The sequence below is a fragment of the Macaca thibetana genome, chromosome 1, assembly GCF_024542745.1.
Source record: "Macaca thibetana thibetana isolate TM-01 chromosome 1, ASM2454274v1, whole genome shotgun sequence".
Lineage (NCBI taxonomy): Eukaryota > Metazoa > Chordata > Mammalia > Primates > Cercopithecidae > Macaca > Macaca thibetana.
The window spans coordinates 8,690,438-8,717,006 of record NC_065578.1 but is presented as its reverse complement, the minus strand read 5'-3'; the positions used below and the strand labels follow the sequence as shown (position 1 = coordinate 8,717,006).

General features: G+C 44.6%; 1 protein-coding gene across 2 annotated transcripts in view; it reads right to left on the bottom strand.

The window, feature by feature from the left end:
* Positions 1-3,118: 3,118 nt before the first annotated feature.
* The window catches only part of SLC25A33 (solute carrier family 25 member 33), a 45,109-nt gene continuing 21,658 nt past the window's right edge, over positions 3,119-26,569 (bottom strand). For both annotated transcript variants that reach the window (XM_050788845.1, XM_050788847.1), the window contains exons 3-7: positions 16,653-16,730; positions 13,972-14,072; positions 10,832-10,898; positions 5,966-6,246; positions 3,119-3,591 (exon numbers count right to left, since the gene is read on the bottom strand). In XM_050788845.1, the coding sequence (XP_050644802.1) occupies positions 3,389-3,591; positions 5,966-6,246; positions 10,832-10,898; positions 13,972-14,072; positions 16,653-16,730 (730 nt within the window). In that variant the 3' untranslated portion in view covers positions 3,119-3,388. The remainder of the gene's footprint in view (positions 3,592-5,965; positions 6,247-10,831; positions 10,899-13,971; positions 14,073-16,652; positions 16,731-26,569) is intronic.

Sequence of the window (26,569 nt, the reverse complement as noted above, 5' to 3'; positions counted from 1 at the left end):
GAAAAAAAGAGAAAGAAAAAAGCATAACCGGGTGACTACAGTCAATAATAATTTAACCGTACTTTTGAGACAGGGTCACTCCTGTCACCCAAGCTGTAATGCAATGGTGCCATCTCAGCTCACTGCAAACTCCGCCTCCTGGGCTCAAGTCATTCATTCTCCTGCCTCATTTTCTGGAGCAGCTGACACCACAAGTGCACACCACCACCACACCCAGCTTTTTTTTTTTTTTTTTTTTTAGATAAAGACAGGGTTTCACCATGTTGCCAGGTTGATCTCGAACTCCTGAGTACAAGCGATCCTCCGCCTGCCTCACCCTCCCAAAGTGCTGGGGTTACAAGCGTGAACCACCCAGCCCCAACATTAACTGTACCTTTCAAAATAAGAGTGTAACTGGATTGTTTGCAACTCAATGGACAAATGCTTGAAGGAAATGGAGACCCCATTCTCCATGATGTGCTTATTTCACGTTGCATGCCTGCATCAAAACATCTCATGTACCCCATAAATATATACACCTCCTATATACTCACAAAAATTAAGAGAAAAACCACAGATATTTCCCATGTTTAAAGCTAATGAGCTTTAAACTGTAAAGCTTATAGAGGAAACATCACTTCTTTCCTACTTTGGGTGCCTAAGCAGCTTGCATTTCCATGCTCTGGGGCAGGAGAAGCAGAAAACTAAAATTATAATTAGTTACTATCTAATTTATTCATTCAAGAATGAGTGAAAACAAAGCAATTTTACACCTTCATATTAGATACAATCTTGGAAAACGGGTTTTAATATGGATATAGGAGGATGTTGCTAAGTGCCATCATCGAATATGAATACTAAAATAGGAATGTGAATATTAAAATAAGATGTTACTCTGTAATCCCAGTCCTTTGGGAGGCTGAGGAGGTAAGATCGCTTCTGGCCAGTAGTCTAAGACCAGCCTGGGCAATACAGCAAAACCTTGTCTGCACAAAGAATGAAAAAACATTAGCTGGGCATGGTGGTACTTTCCTGTGGTCCAAGCTACTTTGGGAGGCTGAGGTGGGAGGATCCCTTGTGCCCAGGAGTTTGAGGTTACAGTGAGCTATGACCTTGCCACTGTATCCAGCTTCAGTGACTCAGTGGTACCTTGTCTGAAAACAGTAACAACAAAAAGGGCATGGGGTGTAGGGCGGGCCAGGTATGGTGGCTCACTCCTGTAATCCCAATACTTTGGGAGGCCGAGGCAGGTAGATCACCTGAGGTCAGGAGTTTGAGACCAGCCTGGCCAACATGGTAAAACCCCATCTCTACTAAAAGTACAAGATTAGCCAGGTGTGGTGGTGCATGCCTGTAGTCCCAGCTACCCAGGAGGCTAAGACAGGAGAATTGCTTGAAAGCGGGAGGCAGAGGCTGCAGTGAGCTGAGATCGTGCCACTGCACTCCAGCCTGGGAGAGACGGAGCGAGACTCCATCTCAAAAACAAAACTTCTGGAATAGCATTCCTATCATGTATTGTAAAGTACAGAAGCTTCACTAAAGTCACTCATTTTGACTTCTATATAGTTGTTGGAGCAATTATACTAGAGAGTCAAGAATCCAGTTAACTTCCTTTATGACTATATAAAGGTGAATAAAAGTAAACTCGATTTAAATATAACTTGGAAATATCCTCCTCTTAACCCTAACAGAATGTCTGCAAGTAAACCTGAAACTACAGTGCATAGGTATTAGAAATGAGTATCTTTCTAGACATTCGATTGAAAACCCACCTTCATGTACAATATACTGAAATTCCAGTGACAGCTAATGGGAAGACTACAGGCTTTACTTGCCTTCTTAGTATCATCTTTTTCTTCCCTCATTAAATTTGCTTTAAAACCAAGGGGGTAACACCCTTTTTTTTTTTTTTTTTTGAGATGGAGTCTCACTCTATCATCCAGGCTGGAGTGCAGTGGCGTGATCTTGGCTCACTGCCAGCTCTGCCTCCCGGGTTCACGCCATTCTCCTGCCTCAGCCTCCCGAGTAGCTGGGACTACAGGCGCCCGCCACCACATCCGGCTAATTTTTTTGTATTTTTTTTTTAGTAGAGACGGGGTTTCACCGTGTTAGCCAGGCTGGTCTCGATCTCCTGACCTCCTGATCCGCCCGCCTCGGCCTCCCAAAGTGCTGGGGTTAAATTTTTTTTTTTTTTTAACATTGAACTAGGATAAATAATCCCAGTGCTTTCTATCAGAATAAAGGTGAGCTCTCTGACGGGTGAGCCATAGTCCTATGTTGTGCTCCTTTTCTGCAAAAGCAGAGGTCCAAGAATAGGGCTAAAGACCTCAGTGGGAATGACTGTTCTTCATCACATTCTGGATTCACAGCCAAACAGGTCAGCTGTGCTGTCACACACTTAACAAGGTAACTGGTCTTAACTTCCGAAACTATATCCAGGAGCCAGGCCACTGATAAACAGTTCTTTAAAAATTCTTGCCTTTGGTTCAAAGTAGGGAGAAGAGGATAACTTCAGGAAATTTTTTATAGCTTAAAATATTTAGTGTCAGAAAGTTATATATATTCATCTCAGTAGTCTGAAAGCTTAGATGATCAATCTGCATGTAATCAGAAATGTATGAAGGAGAAAAATTGCTGGGAAGTTTGTCCTGGTCCACACACCACCATCAAAATGTGACGCTTTTTTTTCTTTTGAGATAGAGTCTCGCTCTGTCAACCACACTGGAGTAAAGTGGCACGATCTTGGCTGGCTGCAACTTCCGCCCCCTGGGGGTTTCAAGTGATTCTCCTGCCTCAGCCTCCCAAGTAGCTGGGATTACAGGCGCACGCCTGGCTAATTTTTATATTTTTAGTAGAGACAGGGTTTCGCCATGTTGGCCAGGCTGGTCTGGAACTCCTGACTTCAGGTGATCCATCTGCCTCAGCCTCCCAAAGTGCTGGGATTACAGACGTGAGCCACTGCACCCAGCCAAAATGTGACATTTCTTCCTTATCTAGCAGTGCAAGATCTTAAAGTCAGATTACAAAACAAGTTGTATTCTGACTTTATCATTTTTCTATGCATTTCTAGGGCATGTTTATCTGAACTACTTAAGTCCTTCATATTACAGTGAGCATAAAAGAGGACACAAGCCAAATGTATACTTAAATTAAATAGCATGATTTAATTTAGTTGGTGCTTAACCCTGAATCCTCTTAAGTTAAAAAAAATGTTATAATTAACTATTAACGTTAATGAATTTAAACCTTCCAGAAAGCATGAATCCAAAAGGAAATGTCCAACAGGTGATATTAGCCAGATACTTTATGGCCTTTCCTGTTTCAGTCTCAAACGTTCTAAACATCAATGGGGGAAAAATTCTCTAGAGTTTTTCAGTTTTATTCTTCTAGAGCACAATTTTCTGGCATGTTACTGAGTACGGTCTTCTAACAGGTACACAATTAACTCGTAAGTAGACAACACAATGGCAGTATTTGGGATCTGCCGGATAAGCTGGGCAAAGAGTCCTCTATAAAAGGCGAGATAGCCTTCTTCCCGGAATACCAGGCGCGCCGTCTGGACAAAAGACTTGTACTTGGTGCCCTCTTCCCGGAGCCTTGTCCTTATGACTTCTGCAGAGAGAGAAAGACCTACTTTACTCCACATATTAAATGGGGAAAGAATCCACAGCACGCAACTTTAAAACTGTCAAGTTAGGCCGGTTGCGGTGTCTCACACTGTAATCCCAGAACTTTGGGAGGCAGCGGTGGGCGGATCACTTGAGGCCAGGAGTTGAAGACCAGCCTGGCCAACATGGTGAAACTCCGTCTCTACTGAAAATACAAAAATTAGCCAGGCATGGTGGTGCACGCCTACTATTAGAGTGGCTGAGGAATAAAGATCGCTTGAACCCGGGAGGTGAAGGTTGCAGTCGGGATCGTGCCACTGCACTCCAGCCTGGGCCACAGAGCAAGCAAGACTCTGTCTCAAAAAAGAAATAAATAAAATAAAATTGTCAAGGTTACAACTATGTCTGTTTCCCACCTCAGCTGTATTTGGACAGGAAAGTCATATACCTAGAGAGATAATGAAAAATTAAGTTCTTTTTAGAACCATTTCCAACTCTAGGATTTGGTCAACTATTGACGCTTACATATACACAAAAGTACAAAATAACTTTTTTTTTTTTTGAGGCAGAGTCTCACTCTGTCATTCAGGCTGGAGTGCAGTGGGTACGATCTTGGCTCACTGCAACCTCTGCCTCCCTGGTTCAAGTGATTCTCCTGCCTCAGCCTCCTGAGTAGCTGGGATTACAAGCACCCGCCACCATGCCTGGCTAATTTTTGTATTTTTAGTAGAGACGGGGTTTCGCCATGTTGGCCAGCCTGGTTTCAAACTCCTTTTCTCAGGTGATGTTCTCGTCTTGGCCTCCCAAAGTGCTGGGATTACAGCAAAATAACTTTTAAGGGGTTAAAAAGTCCGGGCGTGGTGGCTCAAGCCTGTAATCCCAGCACTTTGGGAGGCTGAGGTGGGCAGATCACGAGGTCAGGAGATCGAGACCATCCTGGCTAACACTGTGAAACCCCGTCTCTACTAAAAAAATACAAAAAACTAGCCGGGCGTGGTGGTGGGCACCTGTAGTCCCAGCTACTCAGGAGGCTGAGGCAGGAGGATGGCGTGAACCGCGGAGCTTGCAGTGAGCCGAGATCGCGCCACTGCACTCCTGCCTGGGACACAGAGCAAGACTCAGTCTCAAAAAACAAAAAAAGTGGGGGGAGGGTGTTAAAAGAAAAGCTTAGTTTGAATGGGACTTAATGTTAAAATAATTCACGGTTTTCTACTCCCAATTAAGCAAATGCTAATTTCACTGAAGGTGTAATTTGTATGAAGTATGGCAATATCTTCAATGAATTCTTTTCTTATACTTTTCAGTTTTCTTTTCCTCCTGGAAACATTTTCTACTCCGCCCGGCTCAAAAGCCACCCTCTCCTTTTGCTAGCTTTTGCCCACCTGGGCCTCCTTCCCAGACACCTACAGTTGGACATTCATCATTTCTGCCCTCACACAGACCTCAGACCCTGGGAGGCATCACTGACCTCTTTCCTCACATGTCCTTTGGGGTCAGCTTAGTGTCCCAGGACACAAGGGGGACTCAGCACCTGTTACTGAGTTGACTGTATTCATTTGTCATAGCTGACAGTAAGTAGGCTTATGAAAATAAACCCTGTTTTTCATGGCACAATAAACTAAGCATTTTTAAAAACAAGTAGGCCAGTAGGTCAACAATTCCATAACTTAAAAAAATAAACTTACCCAAAGTAGCCTTACTTAAGGCTCCATTAGAAATGAAGGCTGATTTTTATTTTTATTTTTTTTTTGAGACAGAGTCTTGCTCTGTCACCAGAGTGGAGTGCAGTGGCTTGATCTCGGCTCACGGCAACCTCCACCTCCCGGGTTCAAGCAATTCTCCTGCCTCAGCCTCCCAAGTAGCTGGGACTACAGGTGTGTGCTACCATGCCCAGCTAATTTTTGTATTTTTCTTAAGGATGGAGTTTCACTGTGTTGGCCAGGCTGGTCTCAATCTCTTGACCTCATGATCCACCTGCCTCAGCCTCCCCAAAGTGCTGGGATTATAGGCGTGAGCCACCATGCCCGGCCGAGGCTGAGTGATTTTTAAGTTTGGCTCCCATATTATTATTTTGATTCAAGGAATATTAAATACAATCCAGATTTTTAGCTTCCTTGAAAACAGCAGAAGTTTAGCAACCCAGGGCCTGCGTTTCTGCACAGCAAGTTTTGGCTATAATCAGCTGGAGCTGAGTAAGGTCGAGTTCCCACCCCTCACGTGACCTCCGTCCATGCGGTTAGAGCCGTTTCCCTCGTACTCACTGACCTTACCTGCAGGGATCCTGTGCCTTAGCATGTGCCACAGAAGTCTAGATATACCCACAAATGACAAACCTGACAGCTGTTTTACTGCTCTGGAAGAACAAAAGCAAAACATACCGTGTGGATAAGCAATGCAGGAGGCACAGCCCTTAGAAAGAGCAGCAGCTGCCATAAGTCCAAAAAAACTTGTGGGATTTTTCTCAGTCCCATTTGCAGAAGAGGCTAATGGAGCTTCTTTCAGATACTTCTTTAAACTTTCATAAATAGCAAAGCAGATTATAGTTTCGGAAATTCCAGCATAAGAGGCAGTTAATCCTCTATAGAAGCCACGAATGCCTTCAGTCTGGTAAACGTAACGAGCACACTGGAGTGTATTCATCTGCTTAGAGCCCCTCACTCTGCATAAAAGAGACCAGCACAGGCTGTTAAAGAGACACATCATGGCGGAACACAGAGCTATCACACAGTAGGAGAATGGGTCTTCCTTGTGGTGTTAGGATACCTGTTTTCATCCTCATTCCTGGCTCCTAACTCTCATAGCCCTTGTCTTTTGTTACAGTGTGGGGTGTGTGAGGCCACAGGGGCAGCCTCTGATAGTCCCTCAATCTCCTTTCGCCTGCCCCAAGGCCATCCTCTAATGTCCCTACCCTGTTGATCTTACTCCATGAGAGTCCCCTTCTATCCCTTGGGGGAAGGAATGCTGCTGGCATGAAGCTTCCAGAAAAACCCAAGAGGACAGGGTTCAGGGAGCTTTCAGAGCTGATCGCATGCAGGCTCCTGGAGGGTGGCCCCTGGGGAGGGTATGAAAGCTCCACGTCCCTTACTCTGTACCTGGCCCTACCTATTTCTTCTTCTGTATCCTTGCGATGTCCTTTATAACAAACCAGTAAATATTAAGTGTTTCCCTGAGTTCTGTGAGCCACTCCAGCAAATTAATAGAATCCAAAGAGAGGAGCATGGGAACCCCAACTTGAAGCTGGTCGTTCAGAAGCTCTGGAGGCCCAGACATGCAACTGGTGTGTGGGTGGGTGGGGGGTGGGCAGTCCTGGGGGCTAAGCCCCCAATCTATGGGGCTGTCGCCTGGTAGACAGTGTCGGAACTGAACGAGAGGACACCCAGCTGGTGTCCACTGCTCAGTGTGTGGGAAAACCCCCCTGCACATTTGGTCACAGAAGTCATCTTCTGTGTCAATGACTGTTGTGATGTGACAGTGGAGGAAAAACATGGTTTGAGGAAGAGTTTTTCCCACGTATCTTTGTACTGTTGTCAGATGACCCCCAGCCCACTGAGGCCAGACCAATTAGCTGGCACATCTGACAGGCCCACAGAATACTCACTACATCTGTATCAAGAGTCATAGAAACATGTTCATAAAAACATTAACATTTGACCTAATTTTAGAAAGAGCTGCAGGCAGCAGTAAGGCTCATCACAGAGGAACTACAACTGCAAAACAATCAGAACAATCCAGATAGCTGACCATGGTACACCTGCTAGATTAAGTCACAAGGCCGTGAGACACAGGGAATGCTTTCAGTGGAAAACAGGACTAAGTTAAAGGTAAAGGACGATCACAAGGGCTAGGCGCAGTGGCTCACACCTGTAATCCCAGCACTTCGGGAGGCTGAGGCGGAAGGACTGCTTGAGGCCAGGAGTTCAAGACCAGCCTGGCCAATGTAGTGAGGCCCCATCTCTACAAAAAAATAAATAATAAGAAAGAAAAACAGGAACAGGGCGCGGTGGCTCAAGCCTGTAATCCCAGCACTTTGGGAGGCCGAGACGGGCGGATCACGAGGTCAGGAGTTCGAGACCATCCTGGCTAACACGGTGAAACCCCGTCTCTACTAAAAAATACAAAAAACTAGCCGGGTGAGGTGGCGGGCGCCTGTAGTCCCGGCTACTCGGGAGGCTGAGGCAGGAGAATGGCGTAAAAACCCGGGAGGCAGAGCTTGCAGTGAGCTGAGATCCGGCCACTGCACTCCAGCCTGGGCGACACAGCGAGACTCCGTCTCAAAAAAAAAAAAAAAAAAAGAAAAACAGGAACATTCCAACCTGTTGGTGAGGCTACTTATTAGATTTCTGATTGCACTCATCTCCAAATAGATTCTAATTATTGCTAAATTTATAAAATCATAAAACATCAAAATAAAACAGCAAATGAAAAGCCTCAGGTTTAGAGGCTCCTACCCCAGGACGTAAAGCATTTATGAACTGCCTGGCTGCAAGGCAGGAGTGAGCCACTGGATGAGCGTAGTCAGCTGTGCACCGGTCACACGTCACAGACCCCTCCAAGCAGGTGCAGACCTGGGGCCCTTGGGCTTCACTCAGTCTCAACTGGCCTCTCTCCCTTTATTATCTCCGCATAGACTGTTCCCGCTCCTTAGTCGCAGTGACCTTTCTAACACAAATCCAACCACGCAACTCCCATCCAGAGGCTGGGTGCCTGTAATCCCAGCACTTTGGGAGGCCGAGGCGGGCAGATCACAGGGTCAGGAGATCGAGACCAACCTGGCTAACATGGTGAAACCCTGTCTCTACTAAAAAATACAAAAAATTAGCTGGGCGTGGTGGCGGGCACCTGTATTCCCAGCTGTTCGGGAGGCTGAGGCAGGAGAATGGCATGAACCTGGGAGGCGGAGCTTGCAGTGAGCTGAGATGCGCCGCTGCACTCCAGCCTGGGCTACAGGGCAAGACTCCATCTCAAAACAAAACATCCAGAGTTTCTCACCCTTGGCACTATTCACATTTGGGGCTAGATCATTCAGTTTGGGGAGAAGCAGGCTGTCATGTGCCTTGTAGGATGTTTAGCAGCATTGCAGCCTCTATTCACACTAGACACCAAAAACACCCACCTAAGTTGTGGCAACTTCAAATGTCTCCAAACTTAGCTGCTGAATGTCCCCTGGAAAACCCCCTACTTCCATCCTCCATTTCCCAAGACTGCCCTCAAAGTCCAACTCCAAATTCCCTTTCAGGCCTGGGAAGGATTGGGTTCCTCTGCTCTTCCAGCCTTACTCTTCCATAACTCCCTTCTCCTCGGAGCAGATGCACATACTACACGCCAACCACACTTTCTGCCTTACAGCTCCCTAGAAGTAACCATTTTTTTTTTTTTTTTTTTTTTTTTTTTTTTGAGACAGAGTCTTACTCACTCTATCCCCCAGGCTGGAGTGCAGTGGTGCGATCTCAGCTACAACCTCCAACTTCTGGGTTCAAGCGATCTCCTGCTTCAGCCTCCCTGGGATTACAGGTGCATGCCACCATGCCCGGCTAATTTTTGTGTTTTTTGTAGAGACGTGGTTTCACCATGTTGGCCAGGCTGGTCTCGAACTCCTGACTTTGTGATCTGCCCTCCTCGGCCTCCCAAAGTGCTGGGATTACAGGCATGAGCCACCACGTCCAGCCTGCCTCCTTTCTTTAGAGGCAGCTGAAAATCAGAGTGGACTGGCTAGAAGTTTCCAGTGTACACATTTCCAGGCAACACAGTAATACAGGGGTTCTTAATAGAATGCTGGTAGTTCGTTCACTTGGACTGGGGAGAAAATGGCATCTTTAACCCTAATCCCTAACCGAAATCCAAAAGTTAAATTGTTAACTATTGGAGTTTAGGGCTAAGCATAGTGGGGTATCTAATCCCAGTTTGGGTCTTAGCTATTGTGTCTTCAGAAGTATTAAAGCTACCTTCGTACTTTATTTCATTTCAGCTAGGGTTTTTTACAACTTAGATGAAACTTAGCTTTATTGATTATAAGTTTAAAACACTCTTTACGCCAGGTTCCATTAGCTTGGATTAATCGTATTTATTACAAATGTAAATAAACAGGCCACAGTAGTACTAGTAGTAGTACCTGTGATTTGACACACATAGAAATATTTTCATGTCACATTATATTTGTTGAAAACATCACAGGACACGGTTTATCATTTCTTAGAAATTATGGCAGTTACTGGACTACTATCTTGTTAATTTAATGTGTTAAAGAGGCATACTACTATATCACTGATAAGTATATTTTTAAAAACCTTATTGTAAGGCCTGGTGTGGTGGTTCACGCCTGTAATCCCAGCACTTTGGGAAGCCGAAACAGGAGGATTGCTTGAGCCCAGGAGTTGAGACCAGCCTGGGCAACATGGCAAGATCCATCTCTATAAGAAAAACAAAATTAGCTGGGTGTGGTGGCATGCACTTGTGATCTCAAACTACTGAGGAGGTGAGGCTGAGGCAGGAGGATTGCTTGAGCCTGGGAGGTTGAGGCTGGGTGATAGATGAGACCCTGTCTCAAAAAAAAAAAAGAAAAGAAAAGGGAAAAAAAATACATTATTCTACCTGGGAGGCATAGATTGCAGTGGGCTGAGATTGCACTGCACTTCAGCCTGGGCAGCAAGTGAGACCCTATCTCAAAAACAAAACAAAACAAAAAAAAAAACACCCAAAAAACAACATTATTCTAAAAAGGGACTGCAGGTGTCACCAGACTACCAAAGGAATCCACAGCCCTACAAAATGTTACAAACCCCTGGCTGGAGTTGGAGGGCAGAAGCCTATTACAGTTTAGGGCCTTTGGAGACTAAAATTAGCCCTTTGAGGTCCGAGGACACTCAAAGTTCTGCCTTTACTGTCTTCCCTTTTGAGAGGGAGACCATCTGGAGGAGAACCCACAGCACTTCAACTGGGATGGGGTCTGCAAAGGAGAGACAGTCACTGACTCTCTGAGACAACAGGCGGGACTGCGGATCAGGGAACGCAACCAGAGAAATCCCCTCCTTCCCGTTTGTCATCTCTGTCGCCCTCATCTTCCAATGATGCTCACAACACAAACCTCAATGCAAAAGAAATCCTGCATGCACTTAAATTAAGAAAACGAGGAGGGGGATAGCTAAGGAATCTGTATATCTCATTCCTTAGAGATGTGGGGGAATTCGGGCAAGAAAAAAAAAATCCCAAAAATCCTTTCATTAAGGAAGGAACAAATAATAACTTACTTCTGTTCTAGCTGCATTCGGGTTTTAACCATCCATATAGGATTCATTAAGGAATTTGTGATAAAAGCTGGAAAAAAAAAACAGTAAAGGTCAACACTGTACATAGTCAATACTTATTAAAGATGTCTATTATCATACAATAAACTTTGAAATCAGGATTTCAATGGCCTAATAAAAAGACAGTAGGAAGCAGTTATATTTCTTTTTCTTTTTTTTGGAGACAGATTCTTGTTCTGTTGCCCAGGCTGGAGTGCAATGGGCACTCCAGTGATCACTCCAGCGATCTCAGCTCACTGCAAGCTCTGCCTCCCAGGTTCACGCCATTCTCCTGCCTCAGCCTCCCGAGTAGCTGGGACCACAGGCGCCTGCCACCACACCCAGCTAATTTTTTGTATTTTTAGTAGAGATGGGGTTTCACCCTGTTAGCCAGGATGGTCTCAATCTCCTGACCTCGTGATCCACCCGCCTTGGCCTCCCAAAATTCTGGGATTACAGGCGTGAGCCACTGTGCCCAGCCGGAAGCAGTTACATTTCTATCCTGCAAATAGAAGCTTCAGTTTCCCCGTCAATTGTAACATCTATTGGTATTGCTAGATCTAAAATAAATTTCTCTTGATTTTCTGGAATCCCTTCTAGTCTTTTCAACCTCTAGATGGTACTGTTGATATCTGTGTTAATGTGATTCCTACCAAAAATTATAACTGTCCTAAAACTCAATTTATAAGCCTCAGATCCAGAAATAATTTAACTGGCCTCCCAAAGAGCTGGGATTACAGGCATGAGCCACCGCGCCCGGCCGACACTGTTTTTAAGAACTTCCTTCAGGTCTGCTTTATTTATCAAGGGTTCTAAGTTAACTTTGCAAAAGTTACAAAACGGATTAATAGTTGTTAGCTTATGGTAACTCACTACTGGCCTATCTTTAAGCAAAGAGCAACCTGTTTTGGAACTCTGCCTTTCCTCCTCAGAGCTCTGTATTACATAGAAACGGCTTCCTTGTATAAAGCAACTTTAACATTTTCTATTCGGGGTCTAGAAATAATTAGCTATAAATATTCAGACAGGTTGGTCACACTTGTATCTGGAGTAACAAATGGCAAACAAAAATGGTGTGTACATCTTACAGACTAGTAGGAGATGCAAATTTTTTGTAAAATGCCAATTTAAGTTCTCTAAAATATCTTTCTAGGCCTGGCATGGTGGCTCATGCCTGCAATTCCAGCACTCTAGGAGGCTGAGGTAGGTGGGTCACTTGAGCTCAGGAATTCGAGGCCAGCTTGGGCAACATGGTTAAACCCCATTTCTACAAAAAATACAAAAACATTAGCTGGGCATGCTGGTGTGCGGCTGTACTTTCAGCTACTCAGGAGGCTAGAGGCAGGAGGATGGCTTGAGCCCAGGAGGTGGGGATTGCAGGGAGCTGAGATCATGCCATTGCACTCCAGCCTAGGCGACAGAACCAGACCCTGTATCAAAACAAAACAAAACAAAAAACAAAACAAAACCAATTAAAAAAAACAAAAAAAAACAAAAAAACCCCTTCTGTTTAAATGGACATAGAACTCTATACAGCCTTCTAGACATAGCCTTCTTGGCCAGGCGCGGTGGCTCACGCCTGTAATCCCAACACTTTGGGAGGCCACGGCAGGCGGATCGAGACCATCTTGGCTAACACGGTGAAACCTCGCCTCTACTAAAAATGCAAAAAATTAGCTGGGTGTGGTGGCCCGTGCCTGTAGTCCCAGCTACTTGGGAGGCTGAGACAGGAGAATCCCTTGAGCCCGGGAGGAGGAGGTTGCAGTGAGCCGAGATCTTGCTGTTGCACTCCAGCCTGGGCGACAGAGTGAGACTCTGTCTCAAAAAAAAAAAAAAAAAAAAGAGCCTTCCCTTCTCTCAGATAGCTACGCGTTCATGTTTTACAAGTACATCCTGGGGAAGAAGTCCTGCTATGGCTTTTCATTAGGAAGTGGAATGGTTCCCTCAAAAGAGAACAGATGCCCTGTGAGCTGTGACCCTCCTGAAAAACTCCACTGACCCTCCTGAAAAACTCCACTGCAAGCCCGACACCCTCACTGCATAACCCATAGTTGGGGACAGGAGTGCCAATTGTACACAGGGTGTGTAGGACCCCGTGGGGAATCTGAAGAAAGAAACTCTAATTTTAGAAAATCATCTGATGGGGCGGGGCCAGGCACAGTGGCTCATGCCTATAATCCCAGCACTCTGGGAGGCCAAGGAGGTGGATCACTTGAGGTCAGGAGTTTGAGATCAGCCTGGGCAACATGGTGAAACCCCGTCTCTACTAAAAATGCAAAAATTAGCCAGGGACCGGCCGGGCGCGGTGGCTCAAGCCTGTAATCCTAGCACTTTGGGAGGCCGAGACGGGCGGATCACGAGGTCAGGAGATCAAGACCATCCTGGCTAACACGGTGAAACCCCGTCTCTACTAAAAATACAAAAAATTAGCCGGGCGAGGTGGCGGGCGCCTGTAGTCCCAGCTACACGGGAGGCTGAGGCAGGAGAATGGCGTAAACCCGGGAGGCAGAGCTTGCAGTGAGCTGAGATCCGGCCACTGCACTCCAGCCCAGGCGACAGAGCGAGACTCCGTCTCAACAAAAAAAAAAAAAAAAAAAAAAAAAATTAGCCAGGCGTGGTGGCAAATACTTGTAATCTCAGCTACTCAGGAGGCTAAGGCACAAGAATCACTTTAACTTGGGAGAAGGAGGGTGCAGTGAGCCGAGATTGCACCACTGCCCTCCAGTCCAGCCTGGGTGACAAAGTGAGACTGTCTCAAAAAAAAAATTAAAATAAATAAATCTATATATATATATAATTTGATGGGCAAACAGGAAGACATGAAAAACCTATGAATATTCCTTTAGAAGAACAAAATACCAATAGCATGCATAGAACATGTAAATTTTGAGGGCAAATAAAGAGCTTTAGTGGGCAAGGAAAATAAAATCAAGCTACAAACCGCTGTCACTCTCCTATCAGTTGTAATATAAAGCTTTAGAAAAACAATTTTAGGTGCAAAGGAAGAAAGGAGCTAATTTCTAATTCCTGGAAAAACTGTTTGGCAGAATGCATGCTTTAGAAAAGCAAGAGAAACCCTCTCTTCGCTCACTAGGGTGACATACCTGCAGAGCCAGCTGAGAAAATATGCACAATATTGCTGTTAGGCACGAAAATGCCATTAAATTGCTCTTTGGCTTTGGAGTAACATGCAAAGTATACAGCCCTGTTAGAACAAAGAGAACATTATAAAGAAATCATCATAGTGCAACTTTATATGTCCCTCCAGAATACCTGAGAAATTTTCAGAAAATAAAATGGGAAAGACACTGCCACGCACCCAAAAATCTTGTCCTCGCCTGTGCTAAAACCAAAACCTGCCACAGGCACGTTCAGGAAGCTCTTGTGTGTCCCTCCAGAAATGATTTAGCGATGACAGAGGTGTTCAAAAATAATTGAGGAAAGTGAGATTTGGGGAAGACATCTATAAAGTCCTTTTACATTCTTCGTTCTGGATAAATGCTAATCCTTTAAGCATCAACACATTGGAAGTTTTAAATTTTTGTTTATGTTTCTAGAATAGACCACACTTTTTCACCTTGTGCCAAAATGAGAATGTCGAACATAATTTGAACTGTTTTTGCATGACTCAGGATCACACAGGAGCAGCCATCATATCATACCTGTGTTTTCATAGAGTCCTTCCACCACCCCCTGCCTTGACTACCACAGAGTAGTCCCATCACCTTTGTTTTCTCTTCACTTTTCCCCCTGCTATCTTCCCGCTTTTGGGGCTGGGAAATAGGAGCTACTTGGCACTTTTCCTGCTCTTTCACCAGCAATGCAGGGAAAATGTTTCTGTCTTCTGCTGGCCAATGAATCTTAATCATAGAATATATTTTTCAGTTCAGGATCTTAACTACTTATCATTATTGTGTTATAAAAGTCTTCCTTTTCCCCTAAACCCCAATTGTTCTAAATGGGTGAGGCAGCCAGGAATCTGCATCAGGTTACCAGGGTTACACTGTAGGAGCACTGCCTGTGAGCAGCAAGGGCTCTTCTCACTTTGTTTACTACAGATGGGCAGTAGTTTCCCATCTATGAATAATGCACACCCCAGATCATCTCACAGACTAGTACTTTCTGTTTTTAAATACATCATACATACTTGCTACAAAATTCTAAAGGAACAAAAGCAGTAAAAAAGTCTGCCTTTTTACAACATCCCCAGGTGATGTTTTTGGTTTGTTTGTTTTGAGATGGCGTTCTTGCTCTGTCACCCAGGCTGGAGTGCAGTGGCGTGACCTGACCTCACTGCAACCTCCATCTCCTGGGTTCAAGCCATTCTCCTGCCTCAACTTCCCAAGCAGCTGGGATTACAGGTACATGCCACCACGCTCAGCTAATTTTTGTATTTTTGTAGAGATGTGGTTTCACCACGTTGGCCAGGCTGGTCTCAAACTCCTGACCTCAAGTAATCCGCCTGCCTCGGCCTCCCAAAGTGCAGAGATTACAGGTGTGAGCTACTGCACCCAGCCAATTTATGTTTAAATTGGAGCACTGATCTGGAGGAATTCTATAAGCTTTTGGTCTTCACCCTATATAAGACAACATTCTCATTTTTGTTGAAAGACTTCATTTTCTTTCAAGTCTCTTGGAGTATGACAAGTTAAGTGTCCTGCCCCTGCCACCCAGTTCCCTTCTCAGGAGGTCCTTTCTGGAAGAAGTTTTTTTGTTTTGTTTTTTCTTTTTGAGATGAGTTTTGCTCTTTCACCCAGGCTGGAGTGAAGTGGCATGATCTTGGCTCACTGCAACCTCTGCCCCCAGAGTAGCTGGGATTACGGGTGCCCGCCACCATGCCTGGCTAATTTTTGTATTTTTAATAGAGACAGGGTTTTCCCAAGTTGGCCAGGCTGGTCTCCAACTCTTGACCTCTGGTGATCCACCTGCCTCGGCCTCCCAAAGTGTAGGGATTACACGAGTGAGCCACCATGCCCAGCCTGGAGGCAGTTTTTAATCTGCTTTCCAGATATGCTATTCTCTCTCTGTCTCTGTTACTTTCACAATCAATCATACATTGTTATCCTCTCTATCCTATCTATCCAAGAGAACTTTCTGCCAAGATGGGATGCCGTGTATCTCTGCTCTTCAATACAGTAGCCATGAGCTGCATGTGGAGATTGAATGCTTGAAATATGGCCAGGGAGCTGAGCAACTGAACCTTTAATTCTGATTAATTTACATTTAAACAGCTCCTTGTGGCCAGTGACTATCGTTATATACTGTGACAGTACAGTTCTGTATATTTCAAACAGGCTTTCAGGAGAAGCCCTGCAAAAATACGAGGATGTCATTTGATAGAAAGTGAAGTTAAAAGCCTTTACAGGACCTCTGGATCAGTGTTTCTAAGTGCGTTGGAGTCACCCGGGGGTTCTGTTAAAATGCAGATTCTGACGTAGGTCTGGGATGTGCCCTGGGATTGTGTATTTATAACAAGCTCTCAGACAGTACTAATGCTGCTGGCCGCATGCCATACTTAGAGGAGCAAACACTTAGAGTACATTACAGTAATGATAGCAGATTAATTTTCACACTTAAGAATATGAAGAATACGGTAAGTAGAATCTCTTTCACACACTGAAGACACACCTACAATTCTCAATAACTATTTGCTATGTCTGCTACATTTAGGCAAATCCAACACAGAAAAAAGACACTGGTCATTCAGCAGCATCACCCTTTGGTAAGAAAGGACCCAGAATTCCACACTGCTTAGCACGGGCTAGCTGGAAAGTTTAATGCTTACCTTGATGGTGCAACTCCAACCAAATTTGGACCCAAGCCTCTAAAAAGTGACTTTGGTCCCTCTTTCTCCAAGATCGACCTGAATAATAAGAAAAGACAAACCTTTAAAACCCCTCAGGCAAGGTCTATTAAAAATGATAAGGAGTCAACCTTCTCATTAGTTCCTTGAGACAATAAAATGTTTGAGAGATCTCAAGCTCGACTCTCATCTGATTTGGTTACAATACAGAATGTATTGTTTTTTTTTTTTTTTTTTTTTTTTTTTTTTTTTTTTTTTTTTGAGACAGAGTCTCGCTCTGCCGCCCAGGCTGGAGTGCAGTGGCCGGATCTCAGCTCACTGCAAGCTCCGCCTCCCGGGTTAGGCCATTCTCCTGCCTCAGCCTCCCGAGTAGCTGGGAACTACAGGCGCCCGCCACCTCGCCCGGCTAGTTTTTTTTATATTTTTTAGTAGAGACGGGGTTTCACCGGGTTAGCCAGGATGGTCTCGATCTCCTGACCTTGTGATCCGCCCGTCTCGGCCTCCCAAAGTGCTGGGATTACAGGCTTGAGCCACCGCGCCCGGCCAGAATGTATTGTAATGTCTGTAGAATACTGCTATCATTAACACAGTGAAAAAAACATGCTTCAAAAAGCATCAGTTAGACATATTTTATTTTTCTGCCTTTCTTTTTTTTTTTGGAAACAGAATCTTCCTCTGTTGCACAGGCTGGAGTGCAGTGGTATGATCTCAGCTCACTGGAACCTCTGCCTCCCGGGTTCAAGCAATTCTCCTGCCTCAGCCTCCCAAGTAGCTAGGATTACAGGCGCTCACCACCACACCCAGTTTTGTATTTTTATTTATTTATTTATTTATTATTTAGACTGAGTTTCACTCTTGTTGCCCAGGCTGGAGTGCAATGGCTTGATCTCGGCTCACTGCAACCTCCGCTCCCCAGGCTGAAGCGATTCTCCCGCCTCAGCCTCCCGAGTAACTGGGATTAAAGGCATGCGCCACCAGGCCCAGGTAACTTTGTATTTTTAGTAGAGATGGGGTTTCTCCAAGCTGGTCAGGCTGGTCTTGAACTCCTCACCTCAGGCGATCTGCCCGCCTCGGCCTCACAAAGTGCTGGGATTACAGGCATGAGCCACCACGACCGGCCTAACACAGGAGGAAGCTGTGCATTGTCTGTACTAGACAATGAAATCCTGTGAAAGTAGGATGAATATCTGGCAGAGGGTTCCACACAGGGAGCAATTTCCTCATCATAATAAGATTAACTGAGAAATAGGTTCAAAGATTTCTTTTGGATTTACTGCTTCTAACAATCCTATCTTCTAGATCTTTACCTAATATAGTAGAAACTTACACAGGGATATAAGGAATAGGGCCAGCTCAGTGCTTATACCTGTAATCCCAGGACTTTGGGAGGTCCAGGCACTTGAACAGGAGTTCCCAATCAGCCTGAGCAACACAGTATAAACCCCATCTCTACAAAAAATGAAAAAAAAATAGCCAGATGTGGTGGTGTGTGCCTGTGCTCCCAGCTACTCAGGAGGCTGAGGTGAGAAGATAGCTTAGCCTGGGAGGTCAAGGCTGCAGTGAGCCATCATCACGCCACTGCACTCCAGCTTTAGCGACAGAGAGACACCTTGTCTCAAAAATTAAAAACGAAAAAAAAATGTTGGTGGGAGGGGGGAAGGTGGAATTTAAGGAATAGAAAACTCTAATAATTTTCATGGACAGGATGATGGTTATTTAAAACCAAAGTCTAGTAAGTATCTCAAGTCCAAAGATTATACCATGATGGCTTTTTTTTTTTTTGAGATGGAGTCTCACTCTGTCACCCAGGCTGGAATGCAGTGGCACAATCTCGGCTCACTGCAAGCTCCGCCTCCCAGGTTCATGCCATTCTCCTGCCTCAGCCTCCTGAGCAGTTGGGACTACAGGCGCCCGCTACCACGGCCGGCTAATTTTTTGTATTTTTAGTAAAGATGGGGTTTCACAGCGTTAGCCAGGATGGTCTCAATCTCCTGACCTGGTGATACACCAGCCTTGGCCTCCCAAAGTGCTGGGATTACAGGCGTGAGCCACTGGGCCCAGCCAATTGCTTTTTCTTTTAAACTTTTTTTTTTTGTGGTGACATACACATAATAGAAAAATCTATCATTGTAACTTTTTTTTTTTTGAGACAGAGTCTCGCTCTGTTGCCCAGGCTGCAGTGCAGTGGCGCAATCTTGGCTCACTGCCAGCTCCGCCTCGCGGGTTCATGCCATTCTCTTGCCTCAGCTTCCCAAGTAGCTAGGACTACAGGCATCTACCACCATGCACAGCTAATTTTTTGTATTTTCAGTAGAGACAGGGTTTCACTGTGTTATAGCCAGGATGGTCTCCATCTCCTGACCTCGTGATCCACCCGCCTTGGCCTCCCAAAGTGCTGGGATTACAGGCGTGAGCCACATTGTAACCATTTTTAAGTGTACAGTTGAGTGGCATTAAGTACGTCCACACTGTTGTGCAACCATCACCATACCACCATCTACCTCCAGAACCTTTTCATCTTTTCAGACGGAACCTCTGCACTCATTAAGCACCAGCTCCCTAGCCCTCCCTCCTGTCAGGCCCTGGCAGCCACCATTCTACTGTCTCTATAAATCTGACAACTCTAGGTATCTCTTATCAGTGGCATCACATCTTTTTTTGTGACTGGTTTATTTCACCTGGTCTTTGAGGTTCATCCATGTTGTAGCATGTGTCACAATTTCCTTCTTTTTATTTTATTACTTATTTGAGATAGGGTCTCACTCCATCATCCAGGCTGGAGTGCAATGGGGTGATCTCGGCTTACTGCAACCTCCACCTCTTAAGTTCAAGCAATTTTTGTGCCTCAGCCTCCCCAGTAGCTGGGATTACAGGTGAGTGCCACCACGCCCAGCTAATTTGTGTGTGTGTGTGTATATGTATATACATATATATACACATATATATACATATATATATATATTTTTTTAAATAGAGACAGGGTGTCACCACATTGGCCAGGCTGGTCTTGAACTTCTGGCCTCAAGTGATCCACCCACCTTGGCCTTACTAAATGCTGGGATTACAACTACTGTGCCCACCCAGAATTTCCCTTTTTTTAAAAGCTGAATATGATTCCACTGCTGTATACACCACATTTTATTATCCATTCATCCATCGATGGACACTTGGGGTTGCTTCCATGTTTGGCTGTTATAAATAGTGCTGCTATAAACATGGGTGTACAAATATCTGTTTGAGTCCTTGCTTTGGATTCTTTTGTGGAATCCAAGTGGAATTGCTGGATCACATGGTAATTCTATGCCTAATTTTTTGAGAAACCGCTAGGCTGTCTTCTATAGTGGTTATACCACCTTACATTCCCGCCTGCAACGTAAAAGGAGTTCCGATTTCTCTATAACTTCGCCAATGTGCTTTTCACAAAAAAAAAGTTAAATATTGTTTCCGATTAAAAGCGACTCAGAAAATCCTAAAAGGATTGTATGGAACACTCTTAGAGGCATTTTTCTGCTGCAGCACAGGTATTCAAGTTGGTTAAATTTACTCTTTTCAATGGTTCAATTTCCATGGTATCCAATAGAATTTACATTGTTATATTAGGGTCTTCTCTAATTTAATCTCCTTTTCTTACTGAGGATTTTTCTTTACTACTAGTACCGTCCATTTGATAGCACTCAAGGTTGATATAGCTCACAAATAATCATATGCTAGTCAAAAGTTAATAGAATGGCTGGGAGCAGTGGCTCACATCTGTAATCCCAGCACATTGGGAGGCTGAAGCGGGTGGATCGCTTGAGATCAGGAGTTCGAGACCAGCCTGGCCAACAAGGTGAAACCCCGTCTCTACAATACAAAAATTAGCCAGAAATCACTTGATCACGGCAGGCAAGGCTGCAGTGAGCCGAGATCATGCCACCTTACTCCAGCCTGGGCAACAGAGCAGGACTCTGTCTCAGAAAGGAAAAAAAAAGTTCATAGAATGTTTTACCTTCATTATAACACACAGAAAGTATGATGAAAAGATCTTTCACTTTACGGAAAAGATGTTCCTGTAAAGCTAATAGTAAAGTAAATCCTGTCAGTTCTACTTCTACGACTTCCACTTTCTCCACAGGGAAAGTTTCCCAAATTAAGCTGGTTTTTGGTGCAAAAGAGGTACAGCTGACATTCTGGTCCATGGCATACTGGATAATGTTAAGGTTTCATCTATTTCCAGCTCTCCTTCCTCAGATTACTATGCAACTTTTCATGTTCTAGATTCTCTGAATGTATAAATAAAATTTTGAATCTTAGCTTTTCTTCTCCTAATTTTTGGATGTTTAAAATAAAGAATATCTGTACCTTCAAAAAGAGCTTTCCTAAAAAGTAGGCTAGCAATTAGATGAAAAAGAGTGGAAAGAAAAAAGTAAAACTATGTCTATTCACAGACAACATGACCTTTTGTTGAAATACTAAAGAATTGGCAGGGCGTGGTGGCTCACACCTGTAATCCCAGCACTCTGGGAGGCCGAGGTGGGCGGATCACGAGGTCAGGAGATCGAGACCATCCTGGCTAACACGGTGAAACCCTGTCTCTACTAAAAATACAAAAAAAAAAAAAAAAAATTAGCCAGGTGTGGTGGCGGGTGCCTGTAGTCCCAGCTACACGGGAGGCTGAGGCAGGAGAATGATGTGAACCCGGGAGGTGGACCTTGCAGTGAGCTGAGATTGTGCCACTGCACTCCAGCCTGGGTGACAGAGCGAGACTCTGTCTCAAAACAAACAAACAAACAAACAACAACAAAAAAAACTAAAGAATCTACTAAAACAATTATCTCTATGAAGCTATTATTGGCTGGGCGTGGTAGCTCACACCTGTAATCCCAGCACTTTCGGAGGCCAAGGTGGGCAGATCACTTAAGGTCAGGGGTTTGAGACCTGTCTGGCTAACATGGCGAAACCCTGTCTCTACTAAAAATATAAAAATCAGTCAGGCGTGGTGGCATGCACCTGTAGTCCCAGCTACTCAGGAGGCTGAGACAGGAGAATTGCTTGAACCTGGGAGGCAGAAGCTGGAATGAGCCGAGATCATGTCACTGCACTCCAGCCTGGGGGACAGAGAGACTCCTCAAAAAAAAAAAAAAAAGCTATTATTTTAAAAAGTAGTAAGCCAGACCTTATTCCCATGTGTATGTGTGTATATATATATACGTATGTATATGCATATATATACACATATATACGTACATATATATGTGTGTGTGTATATATATATATTTTTTAAACAGAGTTTTTGCTCTTGTTGCCCAGGCTGGAGTCCAATAGCGTGATCTTGGCACACCACAACCTCTGCCTCCCGGGTTCAAGTGATTCTCCTGCCTCAGCCTCCAAATAGCTGGGATTACAGGCACCCGCCACTACGCCCAGCTAATTTTGTATTTGTAGTAGAGATGGGGTTTCTCTTTTTTTTTTTTTTTTTTTTTTTTTTTGAGACAGAATCTTGCTCTGTCGCCCAGGCTGGAGTGCAGTGGCGTGATCTCGGCTCACTGCAAGCTCCGCCTCCCGGGTTCCCGCCATTCTCCTGCCTCAGCCTCCCGAGTAGCTGGGACTACAGGCACCCGCCACCTTGCCCGGCTAGTTTTTCATATTTTTTTTTTTAGTAGAGACGGGGTTTCACCGTGTTAGCCAGGATGGTTTCGATCTCCTGACCTCGTGATCCGCCCGTCTCGGCCTCCCAAAGTGCTGGGATTACAGGCTTGAGCCACCACGCCCGGCCGAGATGGGGTTTCTCCATGTTGGTCAGGTTGGTCTCAAACTCCCTACTTCAGGTGATATGCCCGCCTTGGCCTCCCAAAGTGCTGGGATTACAAGAGTGAGCCACTGCACCTGGCCCATTTATATAATTAAATTACATAAAAATATTATGGAGAGACAGTAGTCTTATTTTCTAATCAAATCATTTTCTTTACTGACAAGTGTAAGACCAGGCCCTTGTAAGTGATCCCATACAACCTCTGCCTCCTGAGTTCAAGCAATTCTCCTACCTCAGCCTCCTGAGTAGATGGGATTATAGGTGCCAGCCACCACGCCCTACTAATTTTTTTTTTTTGAGATGGCTGAGTTCTTGCTCTGTCGGCCAGGCTGGAGTGCAGTGGCTCCATCTCGGCTCACTGCAGCCTCCGCCTCCCAGGCTCAAGCGATTCTCCTGCTTCAGCCTCCCGGATAGCTGGGATTACAGGCGTGTGCCAGCACACCTGGCTAATTTTTGTATTTTGAGTAGAGATGGGGTTTTACCATGTTGGCCAGGCTGGTCTTGAACTCCTGACCTCAGGTGATCCGCCCACCTCGGCCTCTCAAAGTGCTAGGATTACAGGCATGAGCCATCACGAGTATTGCTTTTTTTTTTTTTTTTTCTTCCCGAGACGGAGTCTCACTCTGTTGCCAGACGAGTGCATTGGCACGACCTCGGCTCACTGCAGCCTCCGCCTCCTAGGTTCAAGCAGTATTGCTCTTTTAAAAGACTGAGCTCTCTGAACTAAAACCTCTCTCAAGTAACATGTTGAAGCGGCCTATACTTTATAATATAGCACATAATCAAGATTTTCAAATGCTAAGAGTATCGAGAAATTGTGTTCAGTTTAGATCCTCTCTGTGGTCCAGATTAATGTACCCTGTTTAGCTTCAGGAGTCATTTAAACACAATTAAGGGAATCTCTGGCTCCAGGAAGCTTGAAGCGGCTCATCCATAATGCAGTAGGGAACTTGTGTCCCGAAGTGACTCAGGCCTGTTAAGAACTTAAGAAAGGCGGTCTCCATAGTTACACATATTAACAGTTGGCAAAAAGCCAAATCTGTTACATAATCCAAACTTCTAACCTAGCTGGATGTTTACAAAACTTTTCTGGAACAATTAAGATCCTACTATAAATGGTACATTTCAGCTGCAAAACCAAGCCCAGAAGGATCCAGACTCATTTTCCCACAGTCACAAACTTTCATTTAGGAAAAAGATGAAAACAAAACAAAAACAAAAAAAAATCAGGGTCTTGTTTGGAGCATTTTATTCTCTTCTCTAGTTTTATATCATAATATGAATACCACAGACTAATCCAAGAGAAATGTCTCATCTGAACACTGCAGTTCCTAAAAGATAGATAGGAGATCACTAACACATTACTTTTCAGATGACAAAGGCACTTGAAAAAACAAAGAGGGCCAAGCACGGCGCTCACGCCTGTAACCCCAGCACTTTGGGAGGCCGAGGCGGGCGGATCACGAGGCCAGGAGATTGAGGCCATCCTGGCTAATATGATGAAACCCCGTCTCTACTAAAAATACAAAAGCAAATTAGCCGGGTGTCGTGGGGGGGGGCGCCTGTAGTCCCAGCTACTCGGGAGGCTGAGGCAGGAGAATCGCTTGAACCCGGCAGGTGGACCTTGCAGTGAGTGAGCTGAGATCGGGCCACTGCACTCCAGCCTGGGCGACAGAGCAAGATTCCGTCTCAAAAAAAAAAAAAGAAAAGAAAGAAAAAACAAAAAGAATGTATCTCAGCAGTTTAAACAGTAAGAACTCTGCTGGAAAATATTAAGCCAGAAGATTTTTATTTTTTTAAAAAGCAGATACCTGAAATACATATACTATTTATTACTCTGGCAAATTTAATAGCAGATGCCTGAATCTGTTAACATATTGCCTTTTTGCTTTTTAAGTAACTATTAAAAAAAAAAGATAGGTTCTTCAATAGAGAATATTTTTTCTTTAACAGAATAGAGAACATTTTTTCTTTGAATTTTGAAAAATAAACTTCCTATAAATAAATTCCGTTCTCTGACAAGTCTTTTAAAGTAGTATTCCCCAAATGAGTAAGACCATTAATAAGCAGACAACTTTTTTTTTTTTTTTTGAGACGGAGTCTTGCTCTGTCACCCAGGCTGGAGTGCAGTGGTGCGATATCGGCTCACTGCAAGCTCCGCCTCCTGGGTTCATGCCATTCTCCTGCCTCAGCCTCCCAAGTAGCTGGGATTACAGGCGCCCGCCACCATGCCTGGCTAATTTTTTGTGTTTTTAGTAGAGACGGGGTTTCACCGTGTTAGCCAGGATAGTCTCCATCTCCTGACCTCGTGATCCACCCGCCTCAGCCTCCCAAAGTGCTGGGATTACAGGCATAAGCCACTGCGCTCGGCCATAAGCAGACAACTTTTAAACGAATGACCATGTTATTTGCATGGGTTTTTTTTCTTTTCTTTTTTTTTTTTTGAGATGGAGTCTCGCTCTGTTGCCCAGGCTGGGGTGCAGTGGCGTAATCTTGGCTCACTGCAACCTCCACCTCCCAGGTTCAAGTGATTCTCCTGCCTCAGCGTCCCGAGTAGCTGGGATTACAGGCATGTGCTGCCATGTATTTTTGTGTTTTTAGTAGAGATGAGGTTTCACCATGTTGGCCAGGTTGGTCTCTAACTCCTGACCTCAGGTGATCCACCTGCCTTGGCCTTCCAAACTGCTGGGATTACAAGAATGAGCCACTGCGCCCAGCCTTGTATGGGTTTTTGATAAACACACAGTCTTCCAAAAATGTCAACAGGAAACTAACATGGGCTTTGTAGATAAGACCAAAGCCTGTACCCTTGTTCTTGTTTGATCACTTACTAGATAAAGACCCTCTCTGTAAACCACCGTGCTGTTAGCTTAGGGATGGTTAATGAAGAACCAGAAAGCTGTACAATAACCCAGGTGAGAGAGCATGGTGGCTTCAACCCACATGGTAGCAGCCTGTAAAGGAGCCACCCTCTCTTAAGCCACTCTAAAGCTTCCTACATTGGTATATTGTTTTTATGTAAGTCCTAAGTTACAGACTCTGCTTTTAGAACTTATTAACAGGAAAAGATACACATTTCCCCTGAAGAGTAAGTACGCTTTCTTCATATGAGAATTACGCAATATGATATTCCCCTTTTTTGGCCTCTATTAAGAGATAAAAGACTTTAAGGTTAAAAAAAACAAAAACAACCTTGTGTTTAAAAGCAGACAGTAGCTATTATAATGACAGAAGCTTTTATTATTTACATGGAGGGAGGGTGTTAAGCCCTTTATATGCAGTATCTTCCTGACATACCAAAACTCATGCGTTCAATTTGTATGGAATGCTTGCTATGTGCCAGGCAACATTCTCGATGCCTGGGGATGATTTCAGTAATCAAAACAAACCAAAGTCACTACCTCCAAAGAAGTCCCATTGGAGGGGGTGGTGAAGAAGGAGAAAAGAATATAAATAAGTAAACTACACTGTATGTTGATGGATGTAAGTGTGACAGATAAAAATACAGCAGGAAGGTAGGCTGGGGTGTTGGGGAGAGTTTGATTTTAAATAGCATGTTCACTTTAGGGTCTTCCTGCAAGGCGATAACAGTGGAAGTCAGCCATGCAGACAATGTCTACTGCAAACACCCTGTGGTGGGAAATGTTCCTGGCCTTTTAAAGGAACAAAAAGGAGGCTGGAGGGGCAAAGGGGAAAATAGGAAATAAAAAGTCAAGTAATGGGAAGGGTGACAATCGTGTAGAGCCTAGTAGGCCGCAGGGATAGCTGTAGCTCTTACCCAGAGGGAGACAGCAACTCTGAACAGAGGATCTGAGCAGAGGGTTCTTTGGGTGCTCTGCTGAGAACAGACTGAGGGTAGAGGACAGCAAGCTTTCAAAACAGAGCAGTCAGGAAGCGAATGCACCAATATAGGTGAGATACAGTGGCTTCCATCAGGACAGTGGTGGAGGAAGTAGTGAAAAGGGGTCAGATTCTGTATTTATTTTAAAGATAGACTTGATAGGATTTTGCTGCAAGGTTGAGAAATAAGATCCAAGGATGACTATGAGGCTTGAGATCTGTGTAGCTGGAAAGATGAAGCTGCCTCTAACAGAGACAGCGAAGACTC